At 37.5% G+C, this 27259-nt stretch overlaps 1 protein-coding gene across 3 annotated transcripts in view; it reads right to left on the reverse strand.

Moving 5' to 3' along the window:
- Positions 1 to 27259, reverse strand: part of Axn (protein axin) — a 76778-nt gene that overhangs the window by 11809 nt on the left and 37710 nt on the right. For 2 of the 3 annotated variants that reach the window (XM_083111034.1, XM_083111035.1), the window contains exons 2-9: positions 23342 to 23515; positions 18826 to 18996; positions 16727 to 17399; positions 14021 to 14161; positions 6971 to 7118; positions 5918 to 6025; positions 4929 to 5034; positions 23 to 129 (exon numbers count right to left, since the gene is read on the reverse strand). In XM_083111034.1, the coding sequence (XP_082967160.1) occupies positions 23 to 129; positions 4929 to 5034; positions 5918 to 6025; positions 6971 to 7118; positions 14021 to 14161; positions 16727 to 17399; positions 18826 to 18996; positions 23342 to 23417 (1530 nt within the window). In that variant the 5' untranslated portion in view covers positions 23418 to 23515. The remainder of the gene's footprint in view (positions 1 to 22; positions 130 to 4928; positions 5035 to 5917; positions 6026 to 6970; positions 7119 to 14020; positions 14162 to 16726; positions 17400 to 18825; positions 18997 to 23341; positions 23516 to 27259) is intronic. The other variant, XM_083111036.1, reaches the window with a different exon arrangement.

The raw sequence follows: 27259 nt of genomic DNA on the forward strand, positions 1-27259 counted from the left end.
AAATAGCAAAAGCTGATCTCACCTTCCCTCCAGCTCTCCTGCGACCATCAGGAGACTTTGGTCTGGGAGACACCAATCCTGGAGAACGGGATGGAGTCTGGTCTGACCATACACGTGAAACATGCTGATCTAAAAGGGAAAACATCTATTAGTTGGACACACAAGAAGGGATGTACCAATGTTCAATTTTTACCAATATCAATAACAAACATTCTACTGATCTGATATAAAATTGTATATATATTCCTTGAAGAACATGAACAGTTTACTAACTCCTTAATGTATAAAACCAGGCAACTGCAATTCATTTTGCCTTTGAAAAAGCACTTCATATTTACTTTACAAAACTGTCATGAAATAAATGTCTGTCCAGTGGCCGAATCAGAAGTAAATTACTGTCGGTATGCTCGTATCCACAGAACTGTCTTTTGATAAATCCTTTTTTGTTATCTCTTAAATACAGTATTTACGCATGTATAGTGCGTGTGCATGTATAATGCACACTCTGGTTTTGGATGGGTAAAAGTGACAAACAATTATATCTCGTATATAATGCGCAGTACAATCCAGTTTCAAGAAATGGCTTTCTTAGTTGTAGGTTGTAAATATGTTGCTATGCTAATCAAGAGTGAATGACGTCATACCTATTCAATTGCTCATTTCTTCTTTTTCAAAATATATACTTTCTCTTTCCAACTAATGTAACATTTATACGAGGCACATTCAGGACCTTCCAAATAGCAGTTGGCAGCACAAGATTTCTTCCATTAAGGAATTTACACACTTCATGTATGTCATATTATTTGGCCAGTAATACATTTTAATTTTTATTATCTTTTTCCTTATGTTTTCTTTCATCCAAAGTACCATAAAAATCAGAACGTTTCTTCATTTCTTGATGAACTTATTTCAACCGCATTTCACATTAGTGTCGTTATCTTGTTTTCCCATATTCAGAAACTGCAGGATTCAAGCTTTACAACGATATATAACATGATACGGTTCCATAAACATGAAAAATCAATGCAAATTTCCCAAAATCATGGAATAACCCTGTACGGTTTCATGTTGGCTGTCTGAATTATTCCGTGCATAATACGCACCACAGTTTTTGGGGGCAAAAATTTTGGAAAAGAATGCGCATTATACATGAGTAAATACGGTAATACATTGATTATCATTCTCTCTTTTTTATCACCTCAAATTGTAATAACTAATAATGTATCAGACATTAAACCACTCACTACTGCAGAAGTTCCTAAGACAAGATGCGTAATATGAGTGATGGATGTGTCATGTTTTAGTAAATAGGTAATAATACACACATAAAGAAATACACTAATTAGTAAGGTAAAAAAAAAAGAAAGGTAAAGTGCTCCCCTGTGCTTAGCACCACGCCATAAAGGCATATAGGGGGTGTGGGGGTAACGCCCCACACTTTCTTGATCCAGTCATGAGTGGTGGTGATGTGATCAGCATCACGCTCCTGACCACCTTTACCCCCCAGGGATTCCCCCCCAGGTACCCATGTCATTCGATGCTGGGTGGGCACCGGGGCTGCTTCCGTTACAAAAGTTCCCAAATTTGAACCGGCCGGGGATCGAACCCGGGACCTTGAGCATGGTAGTCAGACGCGTTACCGACTGAGCCACCGCGGAAAGTATTTTTTATTTCTAAAATTTACTGCCAGTATGCTTTTTGGCATCTTAATTTACTACTGGTATGGCATACTGGCTAATACCGGCCAAATTCGGTCACTATGTCTGTCTATATTCATAAAAATAACAAAATGAAAGAATTTTGAACTAAATTACATGCAATTTACAGATCGGTCAAATTATTAGATTATTAGAAACTGACTGATAAAATGACACACTGACAGTGGCGGTGATTGGGGGGGGGGGACAGTTGTCTTCCACTTTTTGTCACTTTTGCTCCTACCAAGGGAAAGTTTTAGAACCCAATCGCTGGAACACAAACAATTATCTTGATATGTCTGCATGACTGAAGCATAACATTACAAAAAGGACCAGACCATCTTCTGCAAGCGAATGATATTAAAGCTATACGAGGGTCACTATTTATATTTTGAGCCTAACAATGAAAAAACAGGAATTTGGCATTGAAAACTGCTTTATTGTTTTTCGAAGTATTCTCCTTTATGGTCAATACACTTTTGCATTCGTTCGAACCATTTGTCAAAGCAGTTTTTCCAATCTTCTTGAGACACCTCCATAATATGGTTTTTGAACGCATCAACAGCATCTTCCGCCGATGAAAATCGTTGTCCACGCAATTTATTCTTGACATTCGGGAACAAGAAGAAGTCATTGGGTGCCAAATCAGGACTGTATGGCAGATGACCCATCAATTCGATTTTTTGACTGTTCATAAAGTCCGTTGTTAGACGAGATGTGTGACAGCTGGCATTGTCTTGATGAAGAATGATCCGACGGCGTTTGTTTGTTTTCCGTATTTGACCGAAGACCTCTGGCAAACAAAGTGTTGTGTACCATTCAGAGTTGACCGTTCTACGTTCCTCTAAAGGCACAGTTGCCACATGACCAGTTTTCCCGAAAAAACAGGCAACCATTTGTTTCAATGTGCTTCGAGCGCGAACAACTTTTGTTGGATTGGGTTCATGTTGAAACACCCATACAGTCGACTGCTGTTTACGTTCCGGCTCATATGCATATATCCATGATTCGTCACCTGTTACAATCTTATATACGTCTTTTGAAGCACCACGATTGTATTTATTGAGCATTTGTTTGCACCAATTGACGCGAGCGTCTTTTTGAGTTTTTGTCAAATTGTGTGGGATCCAACGAGAACATACCTTTCTCACAGCTAAATGATCGTGTAATATTTTATATATGCTGGTGGAACTAATACCTATGGTTGCCTCAATCTCACAGTATGTCACATGACGATCTTGCAGTATTAGGTTTTGCACAGCATCAATGTTTTCTTGAACAACAACTGATTTTGGACGACCTTCGCGAATCTCGTCGGTGAGCGAATGGCGGCCACGATTAAATTCGTTATACCAGCGTTTCACAGTGGCAAAGGATGGGGCTTCAGCGCTAAATGTGGAAGTAAGTTGATCGATGCACTCTTGTCTTGATAATCCACGTCGAAAATCGTAAAAAATCATCGCACGAAAATGTTCACGAGTTAATTCCATTTTATTGTTGTCGCGCAATCTCCAAGGCAACATAAACAACACAATTGACAAAACATTTGAAGTACGTTATGGTCAATAATGCCAGACGATTCCGTGCAAACGTCAAATCGCGCCTAACTTCAATCAGTGTTGCCAAGGCTCAAAATATAAATAGTGACCCTCGTATGCCTTTACATCTTATCTCTATAGAGAACTTACTTCAATATCTCATGAAACTCTTGACGCTATGTTCATTATCTTTTGAAATGATATACAACTTTAACAAATTTCATAATTTTAATTTTTCCAGGTAACAAAATTTTCTTGCATCTAAACACACATATACAAAGTTATATAAAGTTGTAAGAGTTAACATATGTAAAAAAAAATACATATGTTACACAACACCAATGCTCATTCACTACAACTCGCATGCTGCTCTCACAGAAAAATGGCATTCAATATGTACGTATCACCCTTTTTCGTGTCTCCAAATATTCTGTACCTCTCATGCAATCCTTTCAATTTCCTGTCATGTGAATTCATAAAAAGTCCAAAAGAAGCATTATGTAATAATATGTTACATCTCCAAAGCCATGGAATACATGGATAAAATAACAATAAACTCAGTGATTCAACAAATTAAGAAGTTTCCAATTATGATTCACTCCATGAGAACTTTTGAATAAAAATAAATGAGCCCATAAGGTGAAGGAAAAATTCTGCTTTGATCAATTTCACATGGAATGACCCAGTAAGATTAACACACTTGATAGCCAATAATGTAAAACATTTTACAGCTAAAAAACAATATTTGTCGGCAGTGCTCGAAAAATTTTCTTCAAAGCTGGGTGCCAGCTCTGAAAATCAGGCGCCAGGAAACTACCTACTAGCAATTGTGCATACTACAGTGTGTTTCAAAAGTTGCATAACCCAAACTTTTAAAATGTATATCATGAAAACTGTAAGAGGTATTTACACCAGGTTTTCTGTACTAAACTAAACATGTACGCTATCACTTGGTTAATACATTTATGTTAGCTTGTATCCAAATAAAAATAATTGCATTATTTTAAAAAATATTGTTAATTTGCTGAAAACATCTGAATTGATTTTCAACAATATATACCAACGTAGAAATTTTCAGCGAAAAATGCAGGTTCGACCAGGACTCGAACACGGGTCTCTGATATACCGTGCCATTGCTCTAACCACTGAGCTACTGAGCTGGGCTGGCCTCGCCTGATTTTTCGCTGTCGCTGTTTTACCTGCATGGAATCTTCTCTGCAAGTGCTACCGCAACGGAATCTGTTGCCTTTTGAAACACAGTACACTTCGACGTTGCCTGGTTCCTTCCAGCGTAGAGATGTTAATTATTGAAGATCAGGTCCACACAGGAAATGTACTATGTAGAAATTTTCAGCGAAAAATGCATTTTTAAAGTTTGGGTTGTGCAACTTTTGAAACACTTTGTATAAGAAGATGCGCATCACGGTATTCAAAACATCGCTACATCATTCGAGAAAACAGGAAATGGGAACAAAGAGTAAGAAATTATTACTGACTCTCTGGAATGGTCACAACGTTGATTTAAAAAAAAAAAATCATTTGCTAACTTACGCTGTACTGCAATTTGAACTTAGAATCATCAAAATTTTGTACATGTTACAGCATAAGATCACAGTCGCCAGGCTGAAATTTTTAGTTGCCATTGCGACCTGGCGACCGGAATTTTTCGAGACCTGTTTGTCAGGAGACTTACCTAAGATTGCCTGATCATTGTCGTCAGTCACCTGCAGCTTCTGGATGGCATCCACCAGCATTCTTGAGCCCTCCACCTCTTCCACTCTGAAGCCCATTTCCCCCTGCTGTCGGAACAGAGAAGAGAGCCTCATGAATTTAAGCAGGCAGAACCAATAGTCTGTGCTACTGTCAGGAAAATCCCATTAATTCAAAGTTCACAACGATAACTTGGAATTAAACAACTTCGGAACACATGCACTATTTTACAAGCAGGAATACACCAGACCAAAAATTCATTACTAGCTGAATGTTGGAGAAGACTGTACTTCACAGAATAGCTGACTCTTAACAAAATTCACCTGATCTGATCCCACTTAATTTTTCTTGTGGAGCCATGTAAAAAGTGATGTCTAGGAGACATCTGTGAATAATGAAAAGGAACTCCTGGCACAAATCCTTGCTGCCTGTGATATCGTCATAACAACTCCAGCAGATGCAATTTTGAACAACTGCTGTAAATGTATTCACTGTAGCTTGTTAAGATATGATGATGTAATGGTAGTAGATAATTTACTTATTAAAGCTACCAACGGTGAACTTTCATTCCCCCCCACTTTTACAGACATAACAAAGGACCTTAGAAGAAGGAATTGTTTAGAACATGCTAAATAACAAAGGAGTTTTGCATCATAACTCTTGACCAGGGTGTTTCCTTATCCCATGTTCCTGTTTTTGTCATCCTCCATCATTCTTGAGAGTCCGAAACATGGTCATGGAAACACCCTGTGTGTGTATATATAATACTGTGTTCTGTCTTGTGTTTAAGCTCTGAAGTTTCTGATATCAAACACTAACATCGTGTATAGTCCACTGTCACAATATCCGTAATGTACGAGTATGATGAAGCAGGTGTAAATTTTTTGCCATACATTTCCAGTTATAATTTATTCCAAAATGTGCAACTGAGTTCAGTATCCCAATTATTCCAAAAGCGAACATCAGTCTCACCTCTTGCAATTTTGTATCCAGCTTTTCCTTTACTTCCTGTTCTCTCCTCACAGCTTCGAGTTTGTCAATGAGGATTGCTGCAAATTCATCTGGCTTCATTGGATGTACCTGAAACATGGAACATATTATATGAAGCAGTCCATGTCTGAGCCTTGCCTGCTAAATAGATTATTATTAAAAATGACATATTCTTATAACTTGGAAGTGCACACAACTAAAAATAGTTCATCTAATTTTTAGTTTGAATTCAGAATGGCAAATGCCACTGCTATTTCACGCATAAATCACCACTTCAGAGACCTAAAGGTGTACGCCACTTAAGCAAGCTGTTCACAAAAACAGAGTTCTTACATTGAAATGAGGCTTGTGCATATTACACAGATTCATCACTTCACATGAGGCATACGTACAGAAAACAAATACAATGGAATCCTGATTTTGCATTTTCCAGGGGCCTTAAATTAAAAATGTAAAAACAAAAGGGAAGGGGTGAAACTCAAAAGCAGATAAGAAGAAACTGCGCAATAATTTTTTGAGCATGTAATCTATTAAAAAGAATTAAAGGGCAGGAAATAAGTAATATTGTGGATTTTTGAAGCATGTCATGCAGTGAAAATCAGTGGTGGATTAACAACCTTCTCTACCAAGATAGAGTCTGAAAGGGTGGGATACACATTTACTCTGTTGATTCATGATTTGTTGCTAGTTTTTAAAGCTAAGGTGTAAGTGATTATTTATTCCTAGACATTAAAGGGGAGGGGATCATCTTTATATTCATCATTCAAAGAGTTCCAGATTCAATTCACAGCAGAGCCCCATGTAGAATGGTTCAGATATTACTGTATTTTGAAGAAGAAAAAAAATTGAGTTATTGCTTATGCGGAAATCTCAAAATTTAAAGCAATGAAGTCTTAAAGTTTTGTATGAAACTTAGCAAGTTACGTAAGATTTTTTTCTACTAGATGAATGCGATCTCTAAACAAATACCCTGCAAACATTAACATGCCCATTCCTATGCTGAATAAGGCAGCACCTATAGGCTATGACAAATACCTTTTCTTTTTGGATACGTTGTGTGCGAGGTATGACCACATGCTGCAGGTGAGAATCTCTGTTCAAGTTGGCACTCTCTTTCATCTGTTTATAGTGGCGCTGATGCTGCTTCCTTGTTGGGCGAAAGTAGCCAATAGGCATACCATCACTGTAAACAAAAGGTAGGAAGTGTAATATACATGTACTTGCTTTAGTTTCAACTTTCCTCCTAGAGGTGATATGTACTTAACTTAACTCACAATAATGTTGGAAGAAACCTCCATTACATTTGATATTTCTCAGTAACAGAATTAAGTGAAATGCCTTTAGCTGTTTATACGAGTGGAAATAAAATCAGGTGCCCTGACAAAAGATAACATAACACAACAAGGGCAGAAATGTTTGCAATGATGTTCAATGCAATGTTTAACTGTGTAACGACTGTAACTTATAAAATCCATTAACTGACCAATCCAATAGCCTGTATTTTAGTGTAAAATTCAGCTGTTCTGTTATTATTTTTATTTTTTTGAAATAGATGTCTAAATATGCAGTTCCTTTTCAAAAATACTACCTCCTGCAGTCACGTAGTCATATGCTTGGCAAAAAATAATATAGTGTGCGTGTCCACTCTTTTCCAGATTAAAGATTAAAATAGATCAATTTTTGCTCATTACTGCAACTTTTAATTGTTTATAGATTGTGGTTACAATGAAATGTGAAACCACCTGCTCTAGTTGCAAGAAAAATTCCTTTGAGTTTTTCTTGTTCCAATGAACATGCAAATTTAGTTTTTGATGAAAACATGTCAAATAAAATTACCTGCCTTTTCTAGTTTACCAGGCAGTTGAAATACATTTCCAGGCCACTTTGTAATACTTTAACTTGCTATTAAATACACATTACATCTTAAAAGTATGAGGGCCATTTTTCTTGTAGTGGCAACACTATTGGCATACGCTTGTCAGTTGTTGCTGGGACAAAAGACAATCGGGTCTTAGTCTTGTACTATGGATCATGTGTAGGTGTTTGGTGCTGAATAGTACTGTTGTGTGGTAGTTAGCAGACTTTAATGTGAAGTGTGTGTATAATACCGCCCTGAACAATGTTCATGTGTGAAGAACAGCGAATATTCATCAAATTTCAGGTTGCACGGTACGCATTTTGTCAAGGTTCTGAGTTGGCATCCGGGATAGAGAGGATGGTGAAATCTTCAGTTCATTTGCTAATTCACTACATGTCCGACATCGATCATTCTCCAGCAATCTGCGAAGTGCATCAAGGTGCTGTGCATCTGTTGCCGTGCAAGGATGACCGGCACCATGTTCTTTCGCGGCTGATTCACGACCACTTTCAATGAATTGGTCCATCTGGCAACGGTACAATATGGTAAAGCGTGGTCCCCATGCCTCACATAAGCCCTTGTGAATTTGCCATGCATTCCTTCAACGTGCAACCTGATATTTGATGAATATTCGCTGTTCTTCATGCGTGAACATTGTTCAGGGCGGTATTATACACACACTTCACTTTAGTCTTCTAACTACCACACAACAGTACTATTCAGCACCAAACACCTACACACGACACGTAGTACAAGACTAAACTAGACCCGATTGTCTTTTGTCAACTGACAAGCATATACCAACAGTGTTGCCACTACAAGAAAAATGGCCCTTGTACATGCTACTTACCACTTTTATATGGAATATATCAATCAAAAACCTAATTACAGCAAAAAACAGTGTATGTTTTTAGTCCATAATTCTGACATGTGTAACAAATATATTATTAAATCTTCTTGGACTTTTCCAGTGTTTTGAACATTTTTACAAAATTTTTCATGTCAGTTTAGTCATAGGTTGGTTTTCCAGACTTTTCAAGGACTTACACTGTTTTAGAAGTTTTTAGAACTTATAAGGATGTTTCTCTATTGTACAATGTATCAAACTACATGAAATTTAGATACAGTCTTATGTTTGCACTGGAAAATAACACTGATTAATTCTGCAGAAAATGGGAGATGAACAAGGATTTCTTTAAACACAGAATATAACATTATTCGTTAATAACTGCAACAATTAATATAAAAACATTCCAGAAAAAAATCTTTCAGACTGGCAAACTAAGTTGCAGCATATTTATGCTCTTAACATATGTGTACAGTAACTATTTACATCACTTTGAAATGGTTGAGAAATTTCTCTATTAATATTTACAGAATCAAAAAACGTATATCTAAATATATACACTGGGATTAGGGAACTCTACAAATAATTTTTTTCCACTTATTTTCTCATAAAATAAAAATATTCTTGTTTCTTACAATCAACATGTAAACAATTACCAAGAATTTTTCTTTTCTGCAATAAGGGCTATTTCAAGGACATCATCAGGTAGTCAGCAGATCTTCAGCTGTTTACTCGCATGCATAACATGACACACACATTCACACCCAATATGATAGGTGATAAATGGTTAAGTTTTGGAAATTACTACTTGGACAGGCATTTTCATTTTGTGTAATAAATTAAAGTTTCCAGAAATATACCACAAGACAAAAACGTTATTTTATATATTGAACTGGAACACAACCTAGAGTCAAGTTTTCCACTAAATTTTTTTCTTCATAGAAATATGTAGATATAGAAATACTAGAAGAATGGACTTATTACCTTACATTATGTAATAAATACAGGCAAATCTGAATGTAACATTGTTATTATTGCTGAGGAACTTAATTGTGAAATAAATTGTTCATATAATTGTTTTTTGTAAGCACAACTGAATTTCCTTATGAAAAACTAAAATATGCTGACCAAGGCAGTAATTTATTTTATTAAAAACATAAACTAACGTAACGTTTCAACCTTCTAGCAAGGTCTTCTTCAGACTCTGTATCAAGTACTTTTGTACTTGATACAGAGTCTGAAGAAGACCTTGCTAGAAGGTTGAAACGTTACGTTAGTTTATGTTTTTAATAAAATAAATTACTGCCTTGGTCAGCATATTTTAGTTTTTCATAATCATGGAAACAAGGCTTAATGGAGTTGAATTTCCTTGTGTTGGCTTGAGCTTGAGAAATGTGCATATGAAATGCACTAAAAGATAGAATCTATAAAGACTATAAATGATAGGTAACAAATTATTTACAGGATGTAAAGTACTTATTTGTTTTTATATTACTGATGGAAATGTTTTGGGTAGACATGAAAAATAGACAAAAGCCAATTATACTACAAATATACAAAATTATTTGGCTTGCTATTTACATTTATTTCACTAGTTTCTATGCTGTGAATTATTACGAAGAAAGGAACATGCAGATATCTATGCATCATCTGGGATTCAATCACAGAACCACCAGGGTCGGAATCAGTAGTGTGCGGTGACATTTTCCGTTGGGGAAGCAGATCCCGAAAAATTAAGAAAACCAAGAATTCATTGCTTCTACATGGTACGTTATAATGAAAAAATTGGCACTCTACCCGATACTGCATAACGTCTAAGGGAAAGATGAATGTCCTGGTGCAGTTGTTCATCTTTTCGAATTTCAGTTGGTCTGTTGTCAAACGTATTTAATGCAACAGACGATCACGGATGATTGAAACCATTTTCAAGATTTTCACACATTGCAATATTCACAAATCCACTTTGGCACCACGTAGTTCTTTCCGTAATAAATAGTAAACAATGTCAACACTAAAGTTTTTGAAGCAAACAAATAGAAATTCACCCACCTGAAAAGCCATTACTTTTCATCTCGCAAAGCGCTTGATAAAGTGTGACCGTGGCCAGCAAGTTTTACCAACTCTATTTGGCGAATGTGTCCATGGACATGTTAGCTGTCTTAATAGACCGAACGCTTGGAAACGTTTATCTTCACATATGTCAGCAATCATATTTTTGTGTGGCTCCTGTGTTTTGAAACTTTATAGTTTATTTATAAATAAAATTTTTAACTAGCTTGGTGGATATGCTACATCGCTGACAGTATACAGTACACTTGATCGTGCAGTTTGCAACACTGAGGACATCAGCAGGCTGACCGATGGCACTCTCTGCTTTCTTCCAGCCCTTACGGGTTGGAAAACAAGCTTTGTCTCCACACAACTTCCCCTCCCATTGGATCCTTGAAGGTTGCCGGGGTATTTTTTGGGTTTCATGGTGGCATTGACAGGGTGGTGATACTAGGCAGATGTTTTGTAAACAGGCTGCGAGAGGGTGTTGATGGCCCCATATCGGAAAAGGACGAACCTTGGATGCTTACAGGTTGATATTCTGTTGAGGCAACCCGGAAGAAATAATGAGAAACCAAAAGTTAAAGAATTAATTGTAACAGTTATGCTGTGTGCCACCACCACTGCTGGAATTGCTGTACCGGAGTGCACGTGCATGGTCGGAATGTACTGTAGTAATGTCACACCTATGGCTGCTCCATCTAGTCTAAAATGTAATCTGGATGTTGAAGCTTAGCTTACCTGTCCATCAAAATGGACATCCTTCACTTCACTAAAAGGTAACTAGGTCACTGAAATACTGCACAGATGAAGTTCAGCACGAACAGGGAAGCAGAAGCTTCGTATTTCTGACAAAATTTTCTTCTTCCAATATATGCTGGTACAAGCTCAGGTGTGTTAATTTGCAGCAGCCAAAGCATACTACGGTTGTCACTTTTGATTTCTTGTGAAACACTCTGCAACTATCCATTCCAATGTTAAGTTAATATAGTAGAGCTCTGTACTTTTCGCCCAATCTAAAACAGCTTGTCCTTTTACAATATATGCTGGCCCAAATTGCACAAATAATTCGAGGAAGAATAGGGAAAGGCACTGTGTCTTTCTTGATCATACATGACACATGTAGAAAGGGGGAACTTTCACAGATCCACAACTTTCAAGAAGCTATACACAGAAAAACCTCCTTCCCACACAAATTAAATATGCTTACTTGACTCAGGTTAATGCATGACATATCATATGCCTGTTAGTCATCTGTATAAACATACGGTCCCATTAACTTATGATTTGGCACACACAGGAGATATAGAAGATAGGGTGAAGTTACATATGAACATTGCACTGTGCCATAAAGGCACATAGGGAGAATATGGCGGCAGGGCACAACACATTCACAATCTTGACTTTTTTTTGGTGATGTGATCAGCACCATGCTCCAGCTGTTTTACCCCATTCAGGTATCAATTTATTTGAGTTGGGTGAACCCCAGAGCTGCTATATGTAGGGAAAAGGCCAGAAAAATTCCAACCTTAGATCACCCACAATGGGAATTGAACCCAGGTCTCAATACTTTTACTTAATATCCACTTCCTTGACTAGTTACTGATTCCCAGTACGTACTACAGTGATTCACAAGAAAATGTTATAGACATAATACAGAATTCAATAGCATTTTTTAAGTCATAACATTATTACGGTTTTTATATGGGAAAGCTGAAAGAAATTTAGCATCAATGGAAATGGCAAGATAAATATGGGGGGGGGGATGGACAAGATCGGCATAAACAATACTTTATATATCTAAATATACATAAAATGTGTCCCTCTACGTGAAATTTTTTTTGGGGGGGCAGAAAGTGCTTTGTCCCCCCCCACAAAAAAAAAAGTCTGTGCCTGTGATAAATGGAGTATGAGGGAATTTCCACACTTTTTTTATGTCTTTTTACTCTTAAAAAAGAGGTCCATGGTACTATATGGGAGGTTCAAATGCTTCAAAATTGCAAAGCTATTCAATGGTATTTACAAATGGTGTTTTGTTGCAACTATATCATATCAGTGCAACACATTTTCCTTATAAAATACCGTAGTTATTCGAATCGAAGACACCATCGAATCTAAGGCACACCTGAATTTTCGCCTCATTTTTTCAGAAAAAAAAAAAAAATCTTCGAATTTTCTGAATATGAAACTGACAACAATTGAATGACTACTTGTTGTAAAATGTTCATTGTTGTCCTAACACAGCAAATTAAAAGGGGAAAAATTTCGTTGAGCATTTTCTTACCGGGAAAACGAAATGTTGATTGTTGTATTGCAGCTACCGGTAATTTTAAGGAAAGTTAAGAAAAAATATTTACTCTTTGTAACTACCGGTATTAGAGACTGCAGTAGATTCTATGCTGTACGTGCATGAAATACGTGTATTGTAGTATATACATCGAATCAAAGAAGCCATCGAATCTAAGGTGCACCTGAATTTTGGACGTCTGAAACCTGACAAAAACCTGCGCCTTAGATTCGAAGAACTACGGTATTAGTCGGTTCACATGCAAAAAATCAGAAAATTAAAATAGCTGTTATTTAATCATATCACTTCTTCCACACAATATTGGTGTAAAATTTATTAAAATTATTTTTTTTTCATAATTTCCAGCATATTTAGACTATGAAAGTGTTGCACAAAATTTTGTGGACTCCTCCATAGCCGAACTCTGTGAAAGCATCAGGCTGTTCAGGTGATTAAAATTCTAACTGATACTTTCCAATTGGCGCAGTCCTAGAAATATATGAGCATATATATATACACACAGTGGAACACAAATGTTACACTTTCCTGCGCTATACATTCAAACTTCATGGTCCCAATAGAATAAAATTTTCCTGCATTTTTAACTTTTAAGTTCTGTGGGCAGTCAAGATGAAGTTATTAGAGCCTTCTTCAACTATATTTTAGTTCTGTATATAAGAAAAAAGGTATGTTTCTTATTTCACCATCAAAATATATAACTGGGTAATAAGAAGTGTATATCTTCTAGCTATCCTGTTAAAGAGAGAGAAACGGAACAAAATTCACTTGAAAGCCCTTCTGTTGGATCATAAGGAAGAAGGTGAACTTTGATTAGATAAATTTTCATTAGGCATTATGGGCTAATGTATTTCACTCTTAACTTATAAACCAAATTAAAATTACTTTCATAAACACTATAATCAAACAAGAAAGCAAAATAAAATTCATGCAAATTGTACCAAACTATTTTTAAAAAAAGCATACAGACCTACAAGCATAATACAAGCAAAACTGAAAAGTTAAGTTGCCCATGGCCATACTTACACAGAGCTGTCAGTGAGGGACATAGTATCGTCGGTGTGCGCATCGGAACTAAGGCTCTGCAGCTCGCTGTCTTGCCGGGAGACAGGGTTATAGGAGGAGTAGTTGTGATGCGGGGTGGGTGGGCCATGGTGCAAATATAGCCTATGCAAACAAAGCACCAAAAAAAAATTAATATTTTTACTGTGCAAAATCAAGACAGCAAAAACAAAATAATAATAATAATAATAATAAAAAATAAAATAATACACAACCAAAAACTTCTCTCAACTACTGCAGCATCTAGTTTGTTTAAAAACAAATGCATACAGCTCATCAAAACTGAAGCGTACTTCAATATTATGCTACCACACTGAACTAAAAGCACATCGGATGACACATTTAACTACATATCATAATAAAAACTCACTGGAAAGAGCATTTTTTTAGAGTATCATGCCGACATATATGTATATAAATAAAAAACAAGAACTTGCAAGCAGAGATGAAACCATGGTGTTATAGCATAACTGGTAATTTTCGTTTCATTTCCTGAAAATAGTTGTAGTTTGCACAATTATCAAAATATGTAATTTTATGACTGTTCTTATGATATAATATAAGTGTCCATTTTTACATGAACACCATGCCAATGATGAAATCAGTTTATTGAGGCCTGAAGATGCAAGGTAGAGTTGCAGGAATGTTAACAAGAACATGGGCAGAATAGCCTTCAAGTATACATTTATAAATTAGTGTTAATGGAAGTGATCACAGATTTTCTGATCTTGGGTATTTTTATAATGAAATAGACAAATTAAATGGCGAATTTAATTCCTGTGGTGGCTAATCTCAAAACCAGATAAAAAATTGATCACCAGGTGAATTCTGGAAAGTTATTGACATAACCTGATATAGAAAATGAAGCTTTGTGTTAAACCTTTGCAACATTGATACAATATCAGTTGTAGGTACTTTGGATGTATGAACAATTATGAAAGGAACAATAAATGCAACATGTGCAATTACTTCAAAAGTGAACTGGCAGAAAACAAGGATTTCAGGTAAAAGATTGCTTGAAAATGAAAGCAGTGAGATTCAGTGCCTTTTCCCGTGATGGGCACATTGTGCTCTAGCTTATTATGCCCAGTTTAATGTAAACGGTGTCATGTTCAAGTCACGTCCAGTGTGAAAATAAGGAAAAAATACCAGAAAGTTAGTTGATGTGAAATAAAACTAATATTTTCAAAAGTCCAATTACCCGACACTTCAGTAGAAAGCATAATTTCAAGATCTGAATTTACGAATGGTACAGAATGCCATCACCTGGCACTTTGCATAACTCGTGTTAGGTTTCAAAATATGTGATTATCACAAGTTGCACAGCAACAATATGCATTTATACTTGAGAAAATATGCATTTGATTTTGGGCTACTTTTCGTGTGGGAACATAAATTACTTGTTGTTTTTAGATGATTGTCCAATAAACAACAACATTACCTATTGATTCCCCAATCAATTTCTGTATATCATGTCACAGCAGTCAAGCATTAGCATCTCTCCACACATGGGACAAAGTGAAAATCATGACGAGAAAACAAATAATATATATTAAATGCAACTTTCTAAAGTACACCTTATACTCAGATAAGCTAATTGGGACTGAACCTATAATTTAAAGTGAGATTCCAACAATTCTGCATTGTTTGAGATCCATTTTTTCCATATTCAATATTTTGTTATTATAATAAATTGTAGTAACCATTCATTTGGAAGCCACATATGAAGGACCAACTTCAAATCTTGTCTCATAATACCAGGAATGAGTAATCTTGGGCACATTGAGTATCTGAGCGATGTTAGCTGAGCAAGATTTTTGCTCATTCAGCAGACAAACCGTTTACTTGACAGTGTTTTTGTTTTCATCAAAATATCAGTGCCTTTCTTTGAGTAATGTAATCAATATGGGTGTGTCAAGTGAACAAGATTTCAGTGATTTATGTGGACAAAAATGTCAAAAATTTCTTTTTCACATGCTTGCACAACATTTCAAAACTACGATGCATATTTGGAATAAACAAACATTTTAATTTTAATACAATTACAAGAAGTGGAAAATTATATTACCTTTGCTTACATAATTACGCTATATCGCAAGCTGTTAACAACAAATACTTCATTAGTTGCCATCTTTACACAATTTTCCTCTTGCTACTCTTTGCCTCACAAGATTGAAACATAAAAACGAAATATTCTGTGGCTAAAACCTCTGGCAAACAAGTTTCAAGTTTGCTCAGTGAGCAGCGCTCACCGAGCAATGCTTATTTGGCTGTCAAGTAGGTGAGCGATCACATTGCTTGCCGAGCGCTAAGATACTCGACATGATCCTGAATCAATATTTTCATACATCGGCAAATACCAAAGTATAGGCAGACATACGACTATTAAATATAGAAATACACAATGATTAATTGATTTGAAATAAAGTCTGCTTGTAGGATAAATATGAAACGTAATTCCCTTACAATATTTGTCCCTTTTCCAGAAATTTTGGGATTTCTTTTGCTATGTTCACAGTCTTTCAAGGGATATTTATATTTAAGTAAACGATACTTAAAGGAAACAATTCAGTACCAAACCATCGGCACCGAAGAACGGAAAGGCAAGAGAAGAGTATACTACATCACAGAGCATGCCCAGTGTTATTTAATGCATTGGCAAGAACTTACCCTGCGTATGCTTCATGCTTTGGACGCAAATCCAATGCACGCTTCTTCTGAGTGACCAACAGCATGTCCTTGGTTAGCGGAAGGGGATCCAATTGGCCAGCACTCACAAACTCTGCATCTTCATGAAGGGTAGGCAGGACGTCGATGCCCCCCACCTCCCTTCCACTCGAACTGCTACCACTTGATTCGGCACTCACTCGAGACGATTCAGATCCATTTTGCATGCTCTGCACATAATATAAATAAATGTCTGACCTTAGAAAATTTGGATATGTTGTTTCGTTTATTAAGTTTTCTATTTCAGACTGAACACTGTCAAACACATGCTGGTCCAGGTCTTTTCCATCTTTTATTTTTTGGTTGATCTCGTTGCGTAGCTTCTCAGACACGGCCAGCTGAGTCGTCTTGAAGAACTTACGAAATATCAACTTGATTAACTGGTTGATTCGATTTGCATCACGATGCTTTTTCAGACCTTCACAGGCGAACCAGAAGTGTAAACTGTCGACGCTCTTCTCCTGTTCGAGATACGTTCGAAACAGCTCCACTCCTTCGGAGTCATCCAGAAGGTAGCGGAGATTCCGTGCCCATCGCAAGCACGGGGGAGTGGCACTCTCCATAAATGATGGAGTAATGCGAGCGCTGCCTTCTGGCTCAAAACCCAAAGGGGCATCTGCAGAAAGAACAGAAATTTATTTTTCATATTGGAATGACAAATTAAAAATAACAAACCAGGTTCTCTGATTGAAGGCTCCAATGCATGTGATCCATTTATAGGCCCTTACTTAATTTGCTTACATTCTATATTCTTTTTTACCATATATCACATCATTCTCAGATAACGGATAATTTAAAATCAAAAGTTTTGTAATTCATAGCTGCACGCAAATTATACAGACTGGTTGACAAAAATCATCCTACACCTAATATACATCACATTATGTGCAGTACATGTGGTGTCCTTACTCTTATATTGACTCAGTGTTAAAACTTTTGTTTGTAAGTCCACTTTATACTGACACAGACTAACCAGAACTGAATGTACAATTTAAAGTGGGATCTGAACCACTGTGCATTGTGTCTCCACCAGGGATGGAACACAAGACCCACTGATAATAGCGCAACACTGTTACCACTACACCAATAGGGAAGCCTCTGATTCAGTGTTAAGTGAGCCTGTACGTAAACCTTCATGTTCAACACATTAGCAAATGCATCTCCAAGTCTTCTGTGATGCAAACCAAAGCATTACTGGTGTGATAGAAGCTTAAAGCAATTTACACTGAATCCTGGACAGACCCTCTACTTTTGGTGCTGCCACTTAGTAACTTGTCACGAGTGACGAGGTTAGGTTAAGGTGATATGGTTATCATTTGGGTGGAGCTGGTGATATTGGCGACCTGCAAATAATCCAGTGGCTACAAAAGTGTTCACTTGGAATGCCATACTAAATGAAGGAAAATGCATCCTATTGCAGCCACACATGCTTCTTGAGATAGTTATCAGTGGCATTAACCATGATTTTAAACATCACTGAATGTCAAAATAAATTACAGGATGCTATTAACTGATACATTTAAAGAATTATTGAATTAAAGAATTATTAAAATACCTCGAAAATAGTTCCCTTGGAGTTAACTTGATAACCTCTCATTAACACAACTAAACAGATTAGGTAAAGAAACTACATCGTGTTTAACAACCATATGTTCTTTGCATCAGAATCTTCTGTAGTTACACAGAAGCCTCACTCAGTGAATGTAGGACTAGATACTCACACGCAGTTGAATAACTTGGTGAGCATCATAATGTAAGTTCTCAAATTGTTAGAGAAGGTACAAATTGGAAAGGTAAGTAGAAATTCGATTAAACAGTTTAAAAGAATACATTTTAAAATATTTTTGAATGTTTACCTTCCATGGTCTGTGATTTATAAGCAAAGCAAATTTTCAAGGGATTCACGTGGCACTCTTGTTTGTTATCCAGAGCATATAAATCTGAAATATTCAGCATTAGTGGAGGCCTTGCAATTATATTTGGCAGTTGCAGAGGTTTATAATTGTAATTTTTAATTGGTAGTGTGTGTAACAAGTACCTACCTGATGAATATGAGGTAGCATCTGCAGGTGCATATGATAGATTAGACTTCCGTGGAGTGAAGACCGGGGAACTCCCGGTGCCCTCTCCACCATGTCTCAGAGCCCCCAGCCATTGGCAGCTAGAACTGGGGGTCGGAGATTGGCATACATCGGTGGAGTCATTTTCTTCTCCTGGAATTTAACAACAAAAACTTAACAAGAAAGAATTGTGCAACATTCTCAGACATAATTTGAAGATCATTAATGTATACTGTCAATTGGCTGACATAATGGCTTACTTCAATTTTTAAAAATTTTCAGAAGCAAAATAATAATTCACATGTACCCTGATGAAATGCCATGAGATTACTATTCCTTTTTTGTTTAAATTATTCAGATTTTGAATTTTTCATCTTCATTGGTAATATGAAATGCTTACAGGGTGAACACGTTACTTTAGTAATTTATTAGATGAATCATTTTACTTTAAACTAGGAATGAACAAAAATCAATATTTGTTTAAAAAGTACCAAATTGAATTACTGACGTTGACTGATGCTTCTCTACGCAATGGGCATTTTACAGGGGCAAACAAAATGCCATGTGCAATTTCATGGAGTCTACACATACAAGGGTTGGATAAAATGTAATGGCAACACTGGTATAATTGTTACTTGACTGTATTGGCAGAGAGGAGCACGTGTTACATTCCTTCAATGTTATCTCTATGACCTTCTGCCACACGTATGGAAGGATTCGTACACCGTCAACGCGTCAATCTCTGTTCATGTCCTGCAGTGACCACCCTATAGAACGTATGATGGCTTCACGCGTGTTGTAGTGCTTCCCACGCAGTGGTTCCTTCATTTTGGAAAAAAGGTCGTAATCACATGGACTCATGTTTGGTGAATACGGCGGATGTTCCAGTACCTCCCAATGCCAGTTATGCAGGAGCGCCGTCACAGTGTTCGCAGTGTGACACTTCGCATTGTCATGCAGGATGATGGGAGACCGTGCCAGTACGTGCCGTCGCTTCCTCCTTAATGCGGGATGAAGGTTGTGTTGCAAGAAGGTGCAGTAGTAGGCTGCGTTGACTGTCTGCCTGGGAGGTACAGCATGGTGCAGGATTATCCCCTGGATGTCGTAAGCAACAATAAACATCACTTTCACACCACCTTGTGCAGGGTGCACATTCGTTGGGCAAGGAAAACCAGAGTGTTTCCATTTATTGGACTGCTGCTTCAAGCATGGCGTGTACAACCGAGCCCAGGTTTCATTCATAGTGACGATCCTTCCCAGGAAGTCCTCAACCTCCCTCCGGTAGCAGTTTAGCAAGTCCTGTGCAAGTGCGTAGCGATGCCATTGTTGCACCATGGTGATTTCATGCGGTATCCAACGTGCTGCGAATTTGCGGAACTTAAGAATGTCGTGCAGAATGTGCAGCACCGTTTTGTGACACACACCTATCTCTGTTGCTAAATCTCGTACAGTCCATCGGCGATCCACATGCAGCAGGGCAGCCAGGAGCTCAATGGTGGTGTTGTCCGTTGGGGGTCTTCCAGAATGGGGGGCGGTCATGCATGGAATCCCTGCCTTTCCGAAACACTTTCTCCCATCGCACCACTGTACGATACGGCAACACCGAATCACCACATTCTTCACGCAGTCCCTGCCAACATTCCTTTGCACTCCGACCACGTGACATTTCAATTTTGATCCACGCATGTTGTTCTTGCTAAACATATTGTTAGGGTGGTTGCACTCTCGTCATCTGCTTCAGAGCACTGTTGTTTTTGACTGAATAACATACAACCGTTCCCACTCACTACACTTCCTCGTCTGACATTTCCTTATCAGCCACGAAATGTTTGTGATGCTGTGACACCCCTTTCATGTGACAGCAGTGTTGCCACTACTTTGTAAGTCCAGTCATTTTAGGTTTTCCCTTGGAAATATACGTGTACACTAAAGATGAAAATTGGTGGAGAGTTACATCAGAACTCCCTAAAAACATCCTAAATGTTCTCAAATATCCCATGACTACATCAACCAAATACAAAACCTACAGTCTTGAACGTAATGTTAGTTGAAAAAGAAATTTTCATAGAATGTGATGATAGCAAAATTAATAATATTTTCTCTACAATTTGCATTATGGAAAAATGATTGCTTGCAATTACCACTTCAATCCATTAACCTTGCTTCAAAATATAAAAATACCTCAAGGGACTGGAGAGTTGCAGTACAGACTCTACTCAAAAGAGGAGACAATAGGCTGTGTTCAAATCATAGAGGAATATAACTGTTGAGCATATCAGATAAAATACAGGGTGATTTTTTTAAAACTCATGGTTTTCTTTGTTGTGTAAAATTTGTAAATGAAGTATTATTTCCATGCGGTTTGTGGCAAATGAATGAGGAAGGATGGGAGATTTATTGGAGTATGTTTACCAGTTTATATGCATCCCGGGTAATATCGCCCACGCCTCAACAAAAACAGCAAATATTCACCAGTGTACCTTTCGCGTCTATATGGTCTGGGGGTTTGGATGCAGTGCGGAGGTTTAAGTTTCCTCCTGTAGATAACACCGTTGTCATTGTCAACAATAACCAGGAAACTGAGCTGTTATAACGTTGTGCTGGAAAGTGTGCTTTTTCGTAATTGTTGAGCTGAAAAGTTGTCTTATTGTGATCAGGACACACAGTAAGAATGGTGTACTCCTTGCAGGAACGTGTGTTTATCGTGAAAAGTTTTTGGAAAACTGATTCTGTTGTTGCTACGCAAAGGGCATTTAGAAACAAATTTGCCTCACGTTCAGCCCCAGACAGGAACACAATATTGTCGCTAGTGAAGAAATTGGAAGAAACAGGATTGCTTCTGAGTGAGACAGGGAAGCATCGGACCCCACGGGCAGGTGTTGTGGAAGATGTCAGTGCTCGACTCTTGAGGTCGCCCAAGAAATCTCTCAGTCGTTTGTCACAAGAAACCGGCTATAGCTATTCAACATGTCAAAAGGCAGTGAAAACTGCGAAACTAAGAGCATAAAAAAATTACAGCTGTTCAAGAATTGAAGGATCTAGATAAAGTTAAACGTGTAGATTACTGTAATTGGTTTTTAATGTTTATTGTGCATACTCCTGATATTCTGAAAATAACGTGGTTTACTGAAGAAGCCTGGTTTCATCTCTCTGGGTATGTTAATTCTCAGAATAAACGGATATGGGCAGCTGAAAATCCACATAGTGTAATCGAAATTCCGATGCACTCACAGAAAGTTGGGGTATGGTGGGCTGTCTCAGCATCACGTATAGTGGGTCCAATCTTCTTCAATGAAACAGTGAACACAGAGCGGTACAGGGCAATATTCATGGAATTTTTTGAAAGTTTGGACGACATTGAACTCACACAGGGTTATTTTCAACAGGATGGTGCTACATGCCATACATCACATGACAGTATGGCACTGATTGAAAGTTTCTTTGCGAATAGGGTTATTTCAAAGGGATTGTGGCCTCCGAGGTCTCCAGACTTAACTTCACTTGACTTCTTTCTGTGGGGCTTCCTAAAGGGACGTGTGTACACAAACAACCCTACATCCCTGGAAATGTTGAAGCAGAACATTATCACTGAAATTGCGAACATTAGCGCAGAAACACTATATCAGACAGCCCTTAACATGGAACGGCGTGTTCGACTTTGTTTACAGGAAGGAGGTCGACACTTTCAGCACCTTCTTTAAAGGTGAGATCTTATGTCATATGTCTGTGCCATAATTTTTATGTTTTATTTTTACGTTTGAGTGAATACAGAAAAAAAGAACTCATTTTCATTAATTCAGTTTAGCAAAAATCCAATACTTCAATGTTATTGTAGGGTACCCAGGATGCATATAAACCGGTAAACATACTCCAATAAATCTCCCATCCTAACTTATTCATATGCCACAAATCGCACGGAAATAATACTTCATTCACAAATTTTACGCAACAAAGAAAACCATGAGTTTTTTTTAAAAAAAAATCACCCTGTATAAGCAAGATTACTAGTAGAACACAGACTTAAGACAGGTAACTGAACACAAACTGGAAAGAAGCCAAGAGACTTCAGATTAAATCAAAGTCAGGATTTAATACTTACTTTCAGACAAGTATTCGGAATAGGAAAAGCAATGAAATATAACAAAGAATTCCATCTAGATTTCAATGATCTGGAAAAGGCATTCCACAAGCTATCTTGAACAAAATTATTGGAAAGGTTATGGAAATGACATGTCAAAGAAAATCTGATTTCTGCTCAAATCAGCATCAATTGTACATTATGTCATTCTTAAGTCACTGATGGTAATGATGGAAACATTTCATTTGAATCAGCTTCTAAAATTCAAATACTTAGGCATAATATTAACACACAAAAATGATATTAAGCGAACTTTCAGCCAACAGCAACGATTGACACATGCCCCTTCAGTCTATAAGAAAGCATTCACTGCATGTGTGTTTAGAATTAATCCAGTACATAATAAAAAAAGAAACTAACCTGGGACAGGAGGTCGAGGAGAGTTTTCATTGAAGTTGTCTTCGTCGCCATGAAAACCTGGAACTTCTACGCTCATCCTGTCCAGCCCAATTTGATGGCAGAGGAGGCTCACGTGTACAACATGAATTACAGAACACTGACCCTACATCTGAGGAACTCATTGTGGGTGTTCACCTAAAAATAAAAGCAATTTTACATGTAATATTCTATACTCAGTATATTTCATACAATAATACAAATTAAATATGATTCACAATCAAATTGAACTGCATTTATTTTGATGCAAATAGTGTTCTTTCTCCTGAATGAAACTGCAACTTCCATCACATATGTTACCAGTGGCGGCTCGTGGTTCAGAATGTTGGTGGTTCCAGCAAATATATATATGAGGGCAATTCGGAAAAAACCTCCCTTTGCGCATGTGCGAGAAATAACCGGGGAACGTCAGTTCTGTGGCGTTGTGCACAGTAGTTCAGTAGGCAGTGAGCTGTGGAAGGAGAAGGTTGTGTTGTAGTTGATTCGTCCGCTATAACAATTGAAAATGAACGCTCCAATAGAAAATCCATTACCCCCCAGGGTTTCCCCCAGGTACCCATGTTATTCGGGTAAAGGCAGTCAGGGGCATGATGCTGATCACATCACCCCCACTCACGACCGGATCAAGAAAGTGTGGGGCGTTACCCCCACACCCCCTATACGCTTTCATGGCATGGTGCTAAGCACAGGGGAGCACTTTACCTTTTTTTACCAATAGAAAATCCTGCCAAATGTGAAGTGCATGCAGTAATACGATTTCTCTGTGCAAAAAAACTTTCGGCAGCTGCGATTCATTGTGAACTGTGTAATGATTATGGACCAAACGTGATGAGTGAAGGTGTCATACGTGAATGGTGTCGCATGTTTAAAGATGGACGAACTGACATGCACGATGCGGCAAGAAGTGGGCACCTATCTGTAGTCAGCAATGAACTCGTGCAGGAAATTGACAAAACGGTACGTGAATTCCCACTTTAAACTGTGGGTATTTAAAAAACAACAAATCAAATCAAATTGTTACAAGTTTCAAGCACAATTTAAATTAGGTTAAGATTCTCCCTCCCCCCCCCTAAAAAAATATATCTGCATAACGTGGACATTTTGTCTGTTGCTCTACGACACAGGACAGTGAGAACTTGGCTGCTGTTCGAACACTGCTGCTCTCTAACGGTGTATTAAAGAATTAGCAATTAAGCGTTTGTTGTTGGTCGTCCTCTTCTTCCCTCACCTGCCAGGTCTAAGATTGATATGATCAGGTGCGGCTCGTGCATAATTTTCCTGGGGGTTCACCAAAATTATGCAAAGTGGACTTATCTAAACCTTTTGAGACACTACACGCTTTTGTTCGTAGAGATAGTACTGGGAAAATTATCAAATTTTGGCCGGTAGATTACTGACAAAGTTAATTTGCTTGATGTTCAGATAACAGTGACAGCACCAAGGAGTGTGTGTGTAGGGGGCGATCATTTTAATTTAAGATTTTCGTATGGTATTGTATTTAGGGGTATCTCAGAATTCAGAAAATATTCTCGCCTCAATTTTGCCTCTTCCACTCTTGCCAACACTTTTCTGGTCCCACAACTGAACCTACAGTTAAAAAATACAAATCTCTGCCTGCTAAAATGAGCATGTATCAGTAATCGAACCCAAGACCCCTTGATTACAAGGTAATTCTTATATAACTATTCGAAAGTATATCGCTAAATCAAAGCGATTCGATTCTATTCTATGCAATATGTTAACTTCTCGCACAGCAACAACTACACTCCTTCCAATACACAATCCACCTCGCTTCACTCAACGTATCACTATGCCATATATATTTCAATCACCAGCCATGCACTTCAAAACAAACTAACAAGTATGGAGACAATGACATGTAACAAAGTTAAATGCGCGCGTCCCTTCGAACACCCTCTCGCGCTAGAGTATAACTGATCGCACGAAACCCAAACAACTTTTTGGTCGTCTTCTGACGTAAGTGCGAAATGCCTTCATTGTTAGGTTAGGCTTGAATAAATAGCAAATATTACATTTTTGGTCAAGCACGGTAAGCCCCGAAAATTGAGTGTGTATATTCTAAGACAACTAAACCTAAAAAGCCTAACATGTCAACGAAAGCATTTAGTCTGACGTAAGAAGACCAAAAGGTTGTTTAAGTCTTGTCCGATAAGCAACCCCTCGTCCTCGCGCTATTTTTGACTTTTCGGCTCCTTCCACCTGAAGTGTTTCCATCTTAAAGATGAAAACTCTGAATGTGTAGGCAAGTTGTTTTCTATCATATTTATCTTATTTGTCCCATCATCTTTACATATAGCTTTCGTTTGGGGTCACCTCTACATTTATATTACACCCTCTTCATTAATCTAATAAGTCTTGTAAAATATAAAAATACAAAGAGAATGCCAAATGAATTCAAATTGAAACACATAGTGCAACACTGGAAGAGAGAAGAGCGTGATTCACTCCGTTTTGACGAGACGGCCTTCCTCCAATCTCAGACTGCATGTATTTTCGCCATATGTACGTGTCGAGCTTCTGCTAGCCGTCCTAAGCTTTTAGCATGGTAGGGGTTGGCTTGCGGAGGTTCAGCGGAGGCTTTGCACGAAACGGAACTAGAGGGGAGCTAAGTGGCTCTGGCTCGCAGTTTCCCCTTCTCACTAAGAGAATTTGGCACTCTACGCTTATGAACTTCTCAGTTATTGTTTATTTTGTATATTACTGGGGGTTCACTGCACATTTGCGCTATACAGCCAACCGCGCCTGGATATGATATACTTGTAATAGAATAATTCTATATTAATTTTTACAAATAGTGTATTACAAGGTTCAGTGATTGGCATCAGTATCAGAAGGATTCAGTAAGAGCATTGTAGTATCAGCTTTGCCCTAATATTTTTGATAACCATTTAAAAAAATTATATATACACAAAACTTATTAAAAATAAAAGCATATCACTGATCTAATGGAGATGGCTAATTGTCACATGATTAATGCCTTGCGGCCAGTACTCCTTTGCATATATGCAAGGATTATATAAGTTGCTGAATTTGTTTACATAATGATTGAATCAACAAAGATTGGCAATGCTCTTCTACAAACAGAGGCAGAGACTGGAAAAGTGTTGCTTTCTGAAGAATGAATTCTGTTTGGAAAATGGAACATTTCTTCAGCTGTTTGTGGGCCTCCCCCAATGGCATAGTGGTAACGCTGTCGCCTTGTAACCCAGGGATCCTGGATTCGATATCCAGTGGAGGCACATGGCACAATGGTTCGGATCCCACTTTAAACTCAAGTTTCCAGTCCTGATTAGCCTTTCTGTGCATAAAGCGGACTTAACATAATTCAAATTTAGCTGTTGGCAAGGCAAAATCATCTCCCACGAAGAACACACAAAAAACCTGAAACTATTTGAAGATACTGTAAATGAACCTGCATTGGAGGTTTAATCAACTTTTCCATAACACATCCCAAGAGGGCTAATTTCAGTGCACTGGAGGCATTAGAATCTCCTTGTTTGTCACTACATGAATGAGGGTTAAATCTAAGGATAGCCACAGATGTAACTTAGTCTCAATGATCAGTTCATTAAAAATCTATGGTCAGTGAATTATGGATATGCCAGGTTGATTAGCATCTATGGATCACATTGTAGTATAATCTCATTTAATGCTATTTTCATTTGTTAAAATTACTAATATGTGTTGTGACACTAAGAAAGCATAAATTTTTCTCCACATTAATATTTCTACATTCACTATTTAAAAAATATTTCTGCCTTGTACTTACTGTTAATAAATATACATTATCAACAAGTGCAAACAACAGTGTTCTAAATTACAATTTGTCTCATCTTATTTTGATCATATTGTGAGGTTTTA

Source organism: Lepisma saccharinum, chromosome 24 (assembly GCF_977018435.1).
Source record: "Lepisma saccharinum chromosome 24, izLepSacc3.1, whole genome shotgun sequence".
NCBI classification, from domain to species: domain Eukaryota; kingdom Metazoa; phylum Arthropoda; class Insecta; order Zygentoma; family Lepismatidae; genus Lepisma; species Lepisma saccharinum.